The sequence below is a fragment of the Taurulus bubalis genome, assembly GCF_910589615.1.
Source record: "Taurulus bubalis genome assembly, chromosome: 5".
In the NCBI taxonomy this organism is placed as follows: Eukaryota; Metazoa; Chordata; class Actinopteri; order Perciformes; family Cottidae; genus Taurulus; species Taurulus bubalis.
In genome coordinates, this window is record NC_136593.1 from 2282508 (window position 1) to 2295797 (window position 13290).

Genomic DNA, 13290 nt, shown 5'->3' on the forward strand with positions numbered 1-13290 from the left:
CATGAACTGAGTCTCTACATGAACTGAGTCTCTCCATGAACTGAGTCTCTCCATGAACTGAGTCTCTCCATGAACTGAGTCTCTACATGAACTGAGTCTCTTCATGAACTGAGTCTCTCCATGAACTGAGTCTCTTCATGAACTGAGTCTCTTCATGAACTGAGTCTCTACATGAACTGAGTCTCTTCATGAACTGAGTCTCTTCATGAACTGAGTCTCTACATGAACTGAGTCTCTACATGAACTGGAGTCCTCTTCCCTGCAGTGGAAGGACAGAGACATTGGTTACTGATTCCCATTAGAAATACCACAATATGTTTCTACTATGACGATGTCAGCCTATGTGGTGTTTGTCTGGTACTGGGATCTCACCAACATGATGAGCCTTGAGGCTCAGCAGGGACACCTGGGCCTCAGCATCAGCCTGGTAGAGGTTTCCTGCTACACAACATAAACAGACAATAGTACCGTATTTATTAGGAGAGACATGAAAGAAACCCTTACTTTGATGTTTCAGGTGTATTTAGGGGGAAAGTGAGAAGATAAGCATTGTTTAGTCTGGAAGGTGTGGTTCAGTGGGGGGACGGGCACATGAAGCAGGACAGAGATGGTTCCATAACAAACACCTGCTTTTTGGTTTGAAGTTTGAAATGTGTACAACTTTATATATGGAGCTACGAACAAGTGTGTGTGTGTGTGTGTGTGTGTGTGTGTGTGTGTGTGTGTGTGTGTGTGTGTGTGTGTGTGTGTGTGTGTGTGTGATCAGCAATGTTATATGTTCAAATGCCTAGTGTGGAGGATATCATAAGGTCTTGAGGCAATCTGATGTAAAACACAATATTTATGATTGATTAAAGTTGTAAATCAGTCAGATTAGACCCGAACACGACAGCAGGGTTAAGCTAGCAGCAACGTATCAACGTTATACCAGCTGGTGCAGTCTGCCCTGCCATGTAGCGTTAGCTCAGAAAACACACGCCATGTTGTGTAACAGTCTGACCTGTTGTGGCGTTCTGGTTCACTCTCAAGTTACACTAAACGCATGCCATTTATCAACTATATGAAGCCAAATGATTTATATCACAATTTAAAGTGCAAATACTATATCTTGGTAATATTAGTAACACTAACGTTAGCTTACTAGTGCAGGAAAGTGTCTCTACTTCCCTCTTAAAGTCACGCAGCGTTACACGGTGACTTTACTTGAGAAGACTGTGCTGTCTGTAATTAATGTACATTTGCAAAATGCCTGGCAAAAAGGAAATATGAAGGAATAATAATGAGCTTCGTTACCTTGCTGTTGCTGAAGTTGAAGTGAACTCTGGTCAGAAATGTGTAGCTCTTGCTCCAAAATGTTGAGAGAAGCAAGTGTCCATCGGCACACCATGTTATGGTCTACTGTCATCTTTGTGTAACGCAACGGAGGTTTAACAATGTTGTTTTCCCCTCTGTCTGAGTGACAGCTAAACCTAACATCTGTGTTGAAAATAATGCTAAAACGAATTATGGTGTATTCCCTCTCAAAATTACTGTATTGTGATTCACAGCAACATTTATTTACAGTAATGCTGCGTTCACACCAAACGCGTCAAAGACAAATCGCGCCGCGACAAAGGGGGCATGGCTTATCGCCGTCCCTTCTCTCCGTGAAAAAGAGTCATCTTTTCCGGTATCGACTATGGAATAAATAACCACTAGTTCTGCGTTATACTTGTTGTGTAAATTCCACATATGTCGGAACATCAAACTCCATGGTGTCTGGGTTCATAATATTATCCGTAGTCCCACAACAGCGTCTCAATGAAGCCGCTACCAGCGCTACTTCAGCAGCAGACCAGCAGCAGTTTGATTCAGTGACGGCAAGACGGCGGTGGTGACGGGCGGAGCTTCTCAACGCTGATTGGCTGACGCAACTATGACTCACGCGATTTTGGCGCCGGAGTTGGGCTATTTCAACTCGCGTGTATTCGCGCCGCGTCCTTCGCTCTATTTGCGCCGCCTCAAATGCGTCAGTCGCGGCGCTTGGCGAAAATTTCGCGCTTTCGCAACCTGTCACGTCTGTGCATTGACTTTGCATGTAATCTGGTCGCGTGACAAATTTGTGTCGCCTTTGGTGTGAACACAGCATAAGATTAACCCTGGAATACATTTTGACTATGATGCATTGCAGATCTACAGCAACATGCTGTATAGGAGTTCTACAGTAAGAATATGTCCAGTATACGGTGATATTACTGTGAAAACTGCAGAACCGCGTTACAGTGATGAGTAAATGTACTTAGTTACATTCCACAATTTTTAGCATAAATACATTTATTAATTACTGTTTTTCTATCTGTCGTCAATGAAAGTGATAACAGTTGCGATGTATTCTGTTTCTACTCAATATCATATAAGAATGAGTGAAGCTGAAACAGAAAGTACATGAGTCATGGCTCCCTCCTCCTCTATAGCTTCACTGTGTTGAGTCAAACTCACATTCAGGGTGTGGAGTGTCAGCAGGTTGAAGCAGCAGTATTGTAGTGTTCCTCTTTTCTCTCCTGCAGCTGAACTCACTCAGAGGAAGTTGTTAGTTTGGTCTGAAGGTGAATCTGATCGTCTCTCTTTCAGTCTGTGTGTCTCTTTAGTGAAGAAGAAGCACAAACTGTTTGTCTCAGGTGAGTCAGGTGAGGGGCGGAGCTTTGTGACTCCTCCTCTGCTAAACGCTTCACCTGGAACACAGAGGTGTGTTTCATTCCACAAACACCTCCACACCTCTACAGCTCATGGTTAACAGGTTTTACCTCATTTCATCTGCAGGAGGAACGGTTTCACCTGCATGGAGCTCATTAAATATCATTCAGCCGAGCAGCTGTGATGGAGCTTTTACCTGTTTGTTCTTCAGGAGTGTGATGTTTAATTTAGTCCAAATATCACAGAAAACCAGATGAGATTAAAGTGTCACTATTCTGTTACCGAAGCAGTAAATGTATATTTTAACCTATTCAAATCGATAAACCCCTTAGGATCTAGACCTCTTCTTCCCTGTGTTTGAGTCGTCGTAGGAACCCCAAATTATTTCCAATACTTGTGTTTATTTATATGTATTTTTTCAGCAAAGTCTTGGGAAAAGAAATTAAATCTGCAAAAAAAATCCCTTTTAAAAGATATTTTGATCATAACTATGAACATCCAGCATGAGTATGAGCAAGGTGTATCAAAAAGGATTCCTCGAGAGCTCCCGGAGTTTAAAAAAAGTATTGTTCGGTGCCTTAACAACAACCCACAGAGTAATAGTGACCTTTTTAGAAAGCTTAAGACCTAAAGCATCGAAATCTGCAACAATAAACAATCAAGGAAAGTATTGGCATGTTATGAAGCATATTCAGTCAAGAAACTTGTTCTTTGGTTCAAAAATTAAAAGAGTACCTACTTTGTGCCCAGACAGTGTCTGATGCAGTCGACCGTCGTTTTTAAATAATCAACTGTTTCCGCATGTGCCGTATAATGGGGCCTAAGCAGCTGTAAACGGACCAATAAGAATGTAGGATTTTGAAGCGCCCGCGGAGAGGAAAAAAGAAGAAGCTCTAGCCGCATTTGTAGATGTACTAATAGGGGTCATCTCACAAGAGTTGCGGTATTTTAGCCATTTAAATTAATTTAATCGACTTTGTGGTTGTAGAAATATGCAAGGTGCCGTTTGTTTTTTTCGCGGAAAAAGAGGCGAAACAGGGCTTGGTGCTTAAACTGCCTGTTGAAATATCCTGTAATTATATATCAAAGGACCAGAGATGAAGGTAAATACACAATATATATGAATGTAAACATGTATTACAAATAGGTCATATCTGTGGTTTAGTTGAAAGTGGACTGATCCAGAACCAGTTGTTGAATCAGCTCCCGTCTTCACTCGACCCTCATGTCCAGTCTTGAAAGTGTTGAGACCAGTGTCGGCTGCAGTAAGGAGGCACTGGTGAGGTGGTCTTTGAAGGCAAAGCGTTCCCTGGTGTGTCCAAGTATGGTGTCACAAACCTACAGATAAATATATAGAGACAGACAGATAAGATGTGGGAAATATCGACTACAAACAGGCTTCATACTTCAGACAAAAGCCAACAATCAGAGTTGACAAAAAACTATGTTTTGTGTGTCTTGATGGCTCATCAACAGACAAAAGGCCAGGAGCCACCTTGATGCTCTAGCCTGGAGCTAACACACACACACACACACACACACACACACACACACACACACACACACACACACACACACACACACACACACACACCTGCTGATGTTTACACTCACCTCTGCACCAATCCTTCAAGCTCATCTTCCTTCATAGCCCGGCGCTTCCTCGCTGCTCAGAGCCACTGCTTTGCTCCACACTTAGCATCCAGCTAACCAGCTCCGGGTTAGCATATAGGCTTGAGGAGAAGCTCCCGCGGTCAGTGCTTTGCTGCTGAATTTTTAAATCCGGACGTTCGGTTCCCAACTCTTTCAGCCTCTTCTTGTCAACATCTGACCGTCGGTTGAAAGGTGTTTCGCGTAGAGATACCACAGAGTTTTCAGTCGCCATACTGACACAATCAAAGTCTCTGCTAGTGTTGCTCGCGTAGCTACGTGGGAGCTGTATGGGCTGTGAGGGAATGATAAAGGTCTCTGATTCGACGAATAGTCCAACCACGTTGCAATAAGAAGCAATGTCATTGGCTAGGGCGCACTTTAGTGCGTCCGAAGATTCTCGTTTCATCCGCCAATGAGAAGCTGTCCTCGCCGTAACGCCCCTGAAATGTTTGCTCGCTTCCATAGACTCACATTGGTCTGGCGCCCGACAGGGGGAGGGGCTTTCCTCAGTGATGATGAACGGCGATATATTATATTTGGTCACATTTAACTGGTTTTAAGTGGTTGTTGACAGGGGCTTACGGTCTCCCACACACATTTAGTGTGTCAACACGGTATATTTCGTATTTAAAGTATTTGGTATATAATGTTTTTTGACAGTATATATTATTTCTTTTTTTCTTCTTTTTTTTTTGATTGCAAAATTTTAAGAGGGGCGGCGCCCTAGCGCCCTCTATTGACGCACCGCCACTGGTTGAGACCACAAGACCATGCTTGATGATATTCATGTACCTGCTGCCAGAACACTTTGTGCCAAAGGTTGAATATTGATTGTGGTTGTTTCCTCAGATCTGCAGCTTTAAGTCTTGGACTCTTGCGTGTAAAGAAGAGCAGAGATGTTAGCTGATCAATAGCTGGTGGTGAGCTGGATCAGATGAAGGGAGAGGCAGAAGAGATCTGGAAAACATGAATGAATACTGAAGGACAACTGGTCTGGATGAGGAACCTCTTCTTGAGGTCTTCAACTTCCACTGGCAAACACGTTCTTCTCTATTCCCATTGTGGCTGGGGACATGGAATAGAAGTGGGCCATGTTTAGAGCCTCCATTGGGGAGTCAGATGTGCAGAGTTCCAGAAGGTCTTTGCTGCCTGTTGAAGCTGCTTTTGAACAAGGCCGTCAAGCTGAAGGAGTTCTTTCAGGCTTCGTTGGTCCATTGGACTCCTGAGCGGGAAGCCTCACTGCTCCAACTGAAGGAGTTCAAGTATCTCGTGTTTTGTACACAAAGAGCGTGAGGTTGAGACGGGAGTTCTTGAAGCTCTGGATTTACCTTTTGATCATCGTTCCAAACCATCAAGGATCCCAGCAGCTGAAATGAATTTCCTTGGCAGGATGTCTGGACTCAGCTTTAGAGACGGGTTGAAGAGCTCGGACATCCAGAAGGAACTCATAGAATCACTGCTCAGCGAGGATCGCTGCTCCTTCTCAAAGTAAGGAGTCAGTGAGGAATTCAGGCATCAGATTTGATGCCTTTGTTAACGCCTCCCTGTCGATGTTTTCCAAGTAAAATTAGCACATCAATTGTGGCAAAGCCAGCTACACAAATATTCTGACTACAGTGAACTCAGTGAAAATTATGAAATCAATTCACTACAAACACGTTGATATTTACTAACGGTGTGAAGCTTAGTAGTGCCCTGTCATTTATTAAATTAAAAGATATGAAACACCAGACCAGACTATCTTTAAATTCAGACTGGATGAACTTTTATTGAACACAACACATGAAGACACGATTCATTATTGTAATCAGCTTTCCACAAGACGGCGTGGAGGGCAAAGACACAGTGTGAGGTCAAAGGTGAATGCAGCCGCTGTAAAAACGTCAGGAACTTAGCGATTGTAGTTTGTCAGCTGATCACTGAGGATGTTAAGGTGCTTAAATAAAAATATCCCTCTACTTCCTCTTGGAGGCATAACTCAGTGGAATCCCAACACACAGACATGATGCAAGACATTTTCTGAGGATATCTTAATGCATATCTTGATTTGGCAACACATACCTCTTTACATTTCATTTCAATAAGCAACACTAAAATTGGACAAAAGCATGAATACAGATCAATATATATATATATATATATATATATATATATATATATATATATATATATATGTATATATAACAACAATACTATGAACAGAGTTATAGAAGAAACAAACTAGGACAAACTTAAAGGAAACAGTCAGTGAAGACAGAGCCTGTTAATAAACAGTTTTTAACACACAGATCAAAATATGTGAAAGAAAACTCAAATCAGACCTCGACCCGTCTGTTGTCACGGAGAGATTAACTTCATATTCCATCATTTCATTATAAAATATCTTTAGTTTTGTCCGATCAACGTAACCTCAGTTACTTTTTACAGATTACTGAACTTGTAAAAGGAACTAGAGAAAGTGAAGTCCAGGTTCTGATCACCTGTGTGCAGGTGAGTCCTGATGTCTCATCGTCTCTTTTCTCCACAAACAATAAGAGTTCAGAAGCGTTTCTGCGGCGCTGCACTACGGAGCAGGTTATGCTGCAGATCAAGATATCAACTCATAAATCACAGCCTGGTGACCAATCAAAGCTCAGACCTTGGACTGTTAGATGATGTCATATCATTGAATACCAAGAAGATGAAGTCATGAAGCAGCTTAAAGCAGCACAGTTTAAACTGACGACTGCAGAAAGGTTCATGTTTGCTGCTGAAAAGAGAAAACACAGGATTTATATTTTAAATAACTGATAATCACCTCCTTCAAACTAAAGTCTCTATCAGACCTGTTGCTTTGACACACAGACCTTCAGTGGTGAGATCTTCACTTTATCCCAAGTGTTAATGTATGGAAACATCTTCTCAGTGAAAGTGTGTGTGAAGGTGTGTATGTGTGTGTTAGTATCAGGATCAGAGAACGACAGCTTTCCTCTGTTCCAGTCCAGATTCACTCTGATCCTCTGAGGCTTCTTCTGCACGAGGAGAACAGTGAATGGAGCTGGTGGTGACCATGATGAGTAATTACCTTTATTGAACATTATTGTCCATACTCCAGACTGTATGACTCCCTTCCTCTGGACAGACTCTGCTAACACACCCAGCGACCAGACTATACCGTCTCCTACCTCGACATCCCAGCTGTGAGTCCCAGAGTTAAATCCCTCAGAGAACAGAACACAACAGGATTTATCAAACCTCTCTGGATTATCAGGAAGCTTCTGTCTCTCTCCTAGTCTCACACTGGTCAGATCTTCAGACAGGATGAGTCTTGGATGAGCAGTGTTTGGGTCCAGAACCACAGGAGTGTAGGAGACCAGGTCCTTCATCTTGGTCCAGATGTTGAAGGTCAGGTTGCCCAGGTGTTTGGCCTCGTCTATCAGAGCTCCTGAGAGCAGCTGTGGATCCTCCAGCAGGGGGCGCTGCTGGACTCGTTCCACTGCAGCCTTGTAGTTGTTGAGGAATGAGACGTCTTCAGCTCTCAGCTCGTCCTCTGTGGCTCTGACTGTGTCTGAAAGAGCTGCTATCTCTCTGCTCAGAGCCTCCATCTTCTCCTTCATCATCTGACTCTTCTGCTCCTCTTCCTCCCTCAGTGCAGCCATCCTGACCCTCTCTTCCTCCTCTAGAAACTGGTGAAGCTTCCTAAACTGATTCTTAATCTTTCTCTCTGTGCGTCGGGCCTGGACCTTCATGTGTTTTGCTGTTTGATCAGACTTCACTTTAACTTGTTCAAAGACCTTTAACTTCTCCAGAGTTTCCTGAAGCTTCTTCTTGAGTTGTGGAGCAACGTCTGGAGCTCTCTGGTCTCTCTCCAGTAAGAAGGACTCACACAGGTTCTTTAACGCCAGGTTACAAGGTGGTTCTGACCTTGAAGATCTTCTCTTACAAACTGGACACTCCTGAGTTGGTTTCTCTCTCCACCATCTCTTCAGACAGTCTTTACAGAAGCTGTGGCTACATGACAGAAGAACAGGATCTCTAAAGACTTCCTGACAGACCGGACAGCAGAGATCCTCCTCTGATCTGGAAGCCATGTTGTCTCTGAGTGAAGCTGAAACACAGAAAGTACATGAGTCATGGCTCCCTCCTCCTCTATAGCTTCACTGTGTTGAGTCAAACTCACATTCAGGGTGTGGAGTGTCAGCAGGTTGAAGCAGCAGTGTTGTAGTGTTCCTCTTTTCTCTCCTGCAGCTGAACTCACTCAGAGGAAGTTGTTAGTTTGGTCTGAAGGTGAATCTGATCGTCTCTCTTTCAGTCTGTGTGTCTCTTTAGTGAAGAAGAAGCACAAACTGTTTGTCTCAGGTGAGTCAGGTGAGGGGCGGAGCTTTGTGAACACCTACCAAACCTCTAGACATTACTGATTAACAACATTTCATCTGCATCAGTACATTTTAATCTTCATGGAGCTCATAACATATTAAAGTGTTGCAGGAGTTTGAGTTCAAAGGTTATTTGGCACATTTGCCTTCAATAAAAAAGGAGTGTAATGTAATAATGTCGAGCAAAGATCACACAAAACCAGATGAGATTAAAGAATTGGGTAACACTTTATAATAAGCACACACTATTTAGCATTAGTAAAGCGTGAATAAACACTGAATTCATCATTTATAAAGCATGAACACTCATTAGTAACTCATTAGTATGCAATCCATAAACACAGATATAAATGTTTAATTGTTGATTAATAAACTTGGGTTTTCATACTTTATAAATGATGGATTCCACATTTGCAAACGAAGTATTAAGGACTTATAGATGATTAACAAGATAATTTATAAATTGTTAGCTAATGATGAAAAAATGCTGCAATTCATGATTAATTCAGTAGTTACTACTCGTTAGTTAAGTATTAGTTAAATATGTTCTGTGACCTCATCTAAAGTGAAGACTTATGCTTAACAAAGCATTTATTAGCGCGACATCAGTCACATTCATATCCGTGTCCATGACAATAAAACCCAACAGCACTTAACGCTTCCTCTCAGACTCCGTGAGCCTCAAAGTAACTTCTGCACTGTATCTCAGACACAAAAGTCAACTTTTTTAAAGTCTGCGTTAAACACACGGGCACATAGACGTCCACCCTGTGTGCCGGCTTTTGTAATAATAATAATAATAATAATAATAATGCAGAGGGATTATCCTCCCATTCTCACGCTGATAAAAGCTGTTTGCTCTGAAAGGGGATTTGCTGTATCTAAATGTAACAGAGGTGTACTGTGTGTGTGTGTGTGTGTGTGTGTGTGTGTGTGTGTGTGTGTGTGTGTGTGTGTGTGTGTGTGTGTGTGTGTGTGTGTGTGTGTGTGTGGATGGGGTGGTTAAAGGGCTGCCGTTGCCTCTGTGTGTGAAAGGAAACATATATTTCAGAAAAAAGCTGACAGACGGCCCCATGACAACCATGAACTCAATGGAAGTTTATGGGAATAATAATAATAATAAAAAATCTGGTGTCTTTATTTCTGTTCAAATAGTTTTCATTGAAGTAAATATAACAGCTGATTCATAACTTGTTAACTCTAGTATGTGTGTATATATAATCAATCAATCAATCAAACTTTAATACAGACTCAAGGTCCAGATAATACAAAAGACATGAATAGAATAAAATACATAAAAGCACAATTACAATACATAGACCTGTCAATGCTTTATAAGTAGGCAGCTGTAACAGTGTCTCCACAGATGGGACTGGTAGCTTTATGTTTGATAAAACCAAGATAATCTCATTTTCAGAGTTACATTTATACATAAAATGTCTTAAAACAGCTTTGAAAGTATTAACTCCTGCAGCCACAAACATTTCACTGGCACTCCACCATCTCGTTCTCTTCAGTAGTATTCTCATGGCGTCATTGTAAGCTACTTGAAGTCTCTGTATATATATATATATATATATATATATATATATATATATATATATATATATATATATATATATATATATATATATGCATATATGAATGTTGTATATGGTGAATGGTAACACATTAGCATTGGCTGCTATCATCTTTCTCGAGAGGACAGTCTCAATGTTGTTCCGCTGACATGTTGGGCCGTTGGTTCTCGACCCTTCCCCCGTTCCACTCGACCTCCTTGAAGACAACAAGAAGGGCACGATGTGAACACTTCATGAACACAAGGCCGTCTGGCGGTGTTCCAGATGCATGAAGAACGCCATCAAACTGCTCTGGATAAAAAAACTACCTCAACATGACACGCGTGTGTAAAAAAACCCCAAATGATTTACGGGTTTAAGAGTCGGTTTCACCCGCGTGGCCGTTTTAATGGAGAGCTCTTGCGCAACGGCTGACATGCTAAATGCTGTTTCTGTGTCGCCGTCACGCGACGCAAAGACCCGGCATCCGCCGCGATGCGTTCAAGCGCCTCATGAATAAATCAGAAGAGAAGCATTTAAGAATAACTCATTCTCTCCTGGTGGGAAACGCCAAGGTCAAACAGAGGACACTCGCTCTCGTCGTTTAGCTTCACACTGCCACCGTCACCTTGATTTAGCTGTGTGTGCTTTAGATGAATAAAAAGATGCCGGATCCACCTCCAGGGTGGAGGAGGTGAGAGGAGGAGGACAATGTTTGCAATGCTAATATCATTTCTTCATGCAGCATGTATTTTATGGCATGTCTCTTCCTCCTTCTCCTCGTGTGTCATCACTTCCTATGTATTGTCCTCTCTCAGGTGTTCCTGGTTTCTTTCACAACTGTTGCTGAAGAATGTCCCGAAAATGACTCACAAAAAAAATCTTACGACCGTAAAGTCAACTCGACACAATAGAAGTGAATGGAATTTGTTTTGTGTGTCCAACAGTTTTGAGGAATAGTCAATTAAAATAACTTCAACAGCAGCATTTCTTTTCAGGAGGACCTCGCTGGCCTCGCTGCTGCTGTTTGGTTGAAAGATGTTCCAGTTCAACTTTCCACGACAAGGTCGAAATGAAATATCGACCAGAACCAAGTTTCTGTATTTCTTTTTTTTTACTTTGTGTATTTAAAGGGTGAGGTGACCCTTTAAATACACATTTAATAAATGGAAAAATAAGAAATATAGAAGTCACACTTGAAAACAGAAAACACCTCCATGTACAGAAAATACATCTGAATACGGAAAAATACAACAAAATACAGAAAATCAACAACATACAGAAAATACAACCGAATACAGAAAATCAACCAAATACAGAAAATACAACCAAATACAGAAAATCAACCAAATACAGAAAATACAACCAAATACAGAAAATCAACCAAATACAGAAAATACATCTGAATACGGAAAAATACAACCAAACACAGAAAATCAACAAAATACAGAAAATGCAACCAAATGCAGAAAATATAAATGAATATAGAAAATTCACCCCAGTACAGAAATGTCACGCTGCAAATACTGACGGTTTTCTGTATTTGGTTGCTTTCTTTTGTTGTCTTATTGGTCAGGATTCTTTCTTGTGTTATTATTTCCTTAACTTGCAGTCTGTTGAGCTTTCAGGGTCACCGTTCAGTTGCACTCGATGCCGAAAACAGACCTCACACACACACACACACACACACACACACACACACACACACACACACACACACACACACACACTTGTTAGGGGTGCAGCTGCTGCCTGTGATCTGAGGTTGTATTTAATATTATAGCTGAGGTAAGGAACATGACCTCTTGGTTGGGGCCCAGCTGTGCAGCAGCCTCACATAAATCACTGAGTTATTCACAGTCACAGTCTGGAGTTGTACTGTGATGTGCTGCTGCTTAAAACATCCAACAGCTTTCATGCATTTATTTAATGGAAACATGGAGATGAGCATATTAGCTTTGAGTGGACCATTTGTTAAACAATTAGGTTGCATGTGTGCACAGTGTTTTTGGTAAATGTTCTTTCTGGGGACCTTTGATGAAACCTCTGGGAAGAGACCTCACAGTGAAGGAAACACTTTACATATTACATAGTGTGATAGTTACATAGTGTGATAGTTACATAGTGTGATAGTTACATTGTGTGATAGTTACATAGTGTGATGGTTACATAGTGTGATAGTTATATAGTGTGATAGTTACATAGTGTGATAGTTACATAGTGTGATAGTTACATAGTGTGATAGCTACATAGTGTGATAGATACATAGTGTGATAGTTATATAGTGTGATAGTTACATAGTGTGATAGATACATAGTGTGATAGTTACATAGTGTGATAGTTATATAGTGTGATAGTTACATAGTGTGATAGTTACATAGTGTGATAGTTACATAGTGTGATGGTTACATAGTGTGATAGTTATATAGTGTGATAGTTATATAGTGTGATAGTTACATAGTGTGATAGTTGCATAGTGTGATAGATATATAGTGTGATAGTTACATGGAGTGATAGTTACATGATGTGATAGTTACATAGTGTGATAGTTACATGGAGTGATAGTTACATGATGTGATAGTTACATGGTGTGATAGTTACATAGTGTGATAGTTACATAGTGTGATGTTACATAGTGTGATAGTTATATAGTGTGATAGTTACATAGTGTGATAGTTACATAGTGTGATAGTTATATAGTGTGATAGTTACATAGTGTGATAGTTACATAGTGTGATAGTTACATAGTGTGATGGTTACATAGTGTGATATATACATAGTGTGATAGTTACACAGTGTGATAGTTACATAGTGTGATAGATATATAGTGTGATAGTTACATGGAGTGATAGTTACATGATGTGATAGTTACATAGTGTGATAGTTACATGGTGTGATAGTTACATGATGTGATAGTTACATGTTGTGATAGTTACATAGTGTGATAGTTACATGAGTGATAGTTACATGGAGTGATAGTTACATGGAGTGATAGTTACATGATGTGATAGTTACATAGTGTGATAGTTACATGGAGTGATAGTTACATG

General features: G+C 40.9%; 2 protein-coding genes across 2 annotated transcripts in view; one reads left to right on the forward strand and one right to left on the reverse strand.

Moving 5' to 3' along the window:
* grm7 (glutamate metabotropic receptor 7) overlaps positions 1–13290 on the forward strand; it is a gene marked incomplete at both ends in the record, with an annotated part of 210728 nt that overhangs the window by 174281 nt on the left and 23157 nt on the right. The gene's annotated exons all lie outside the window — the stretch shown is intronic.
* Positions 6683–8396, reverse strand: LOC306736295 (E3 ubiquitin-protein ligase TRIM35-like; the record flags this gene model as incomplete). Its single annotated transcript, XM_079217912.1, has 1 exon — positions 6683–8396. One exon carries the CDS (start codon positions 8394–8396, stop codon positions 7146–7148), a length of 1251 nt encoding a protein of 416 aa, XP_079074038.1. The 3' UTR covers positions 6683–7145.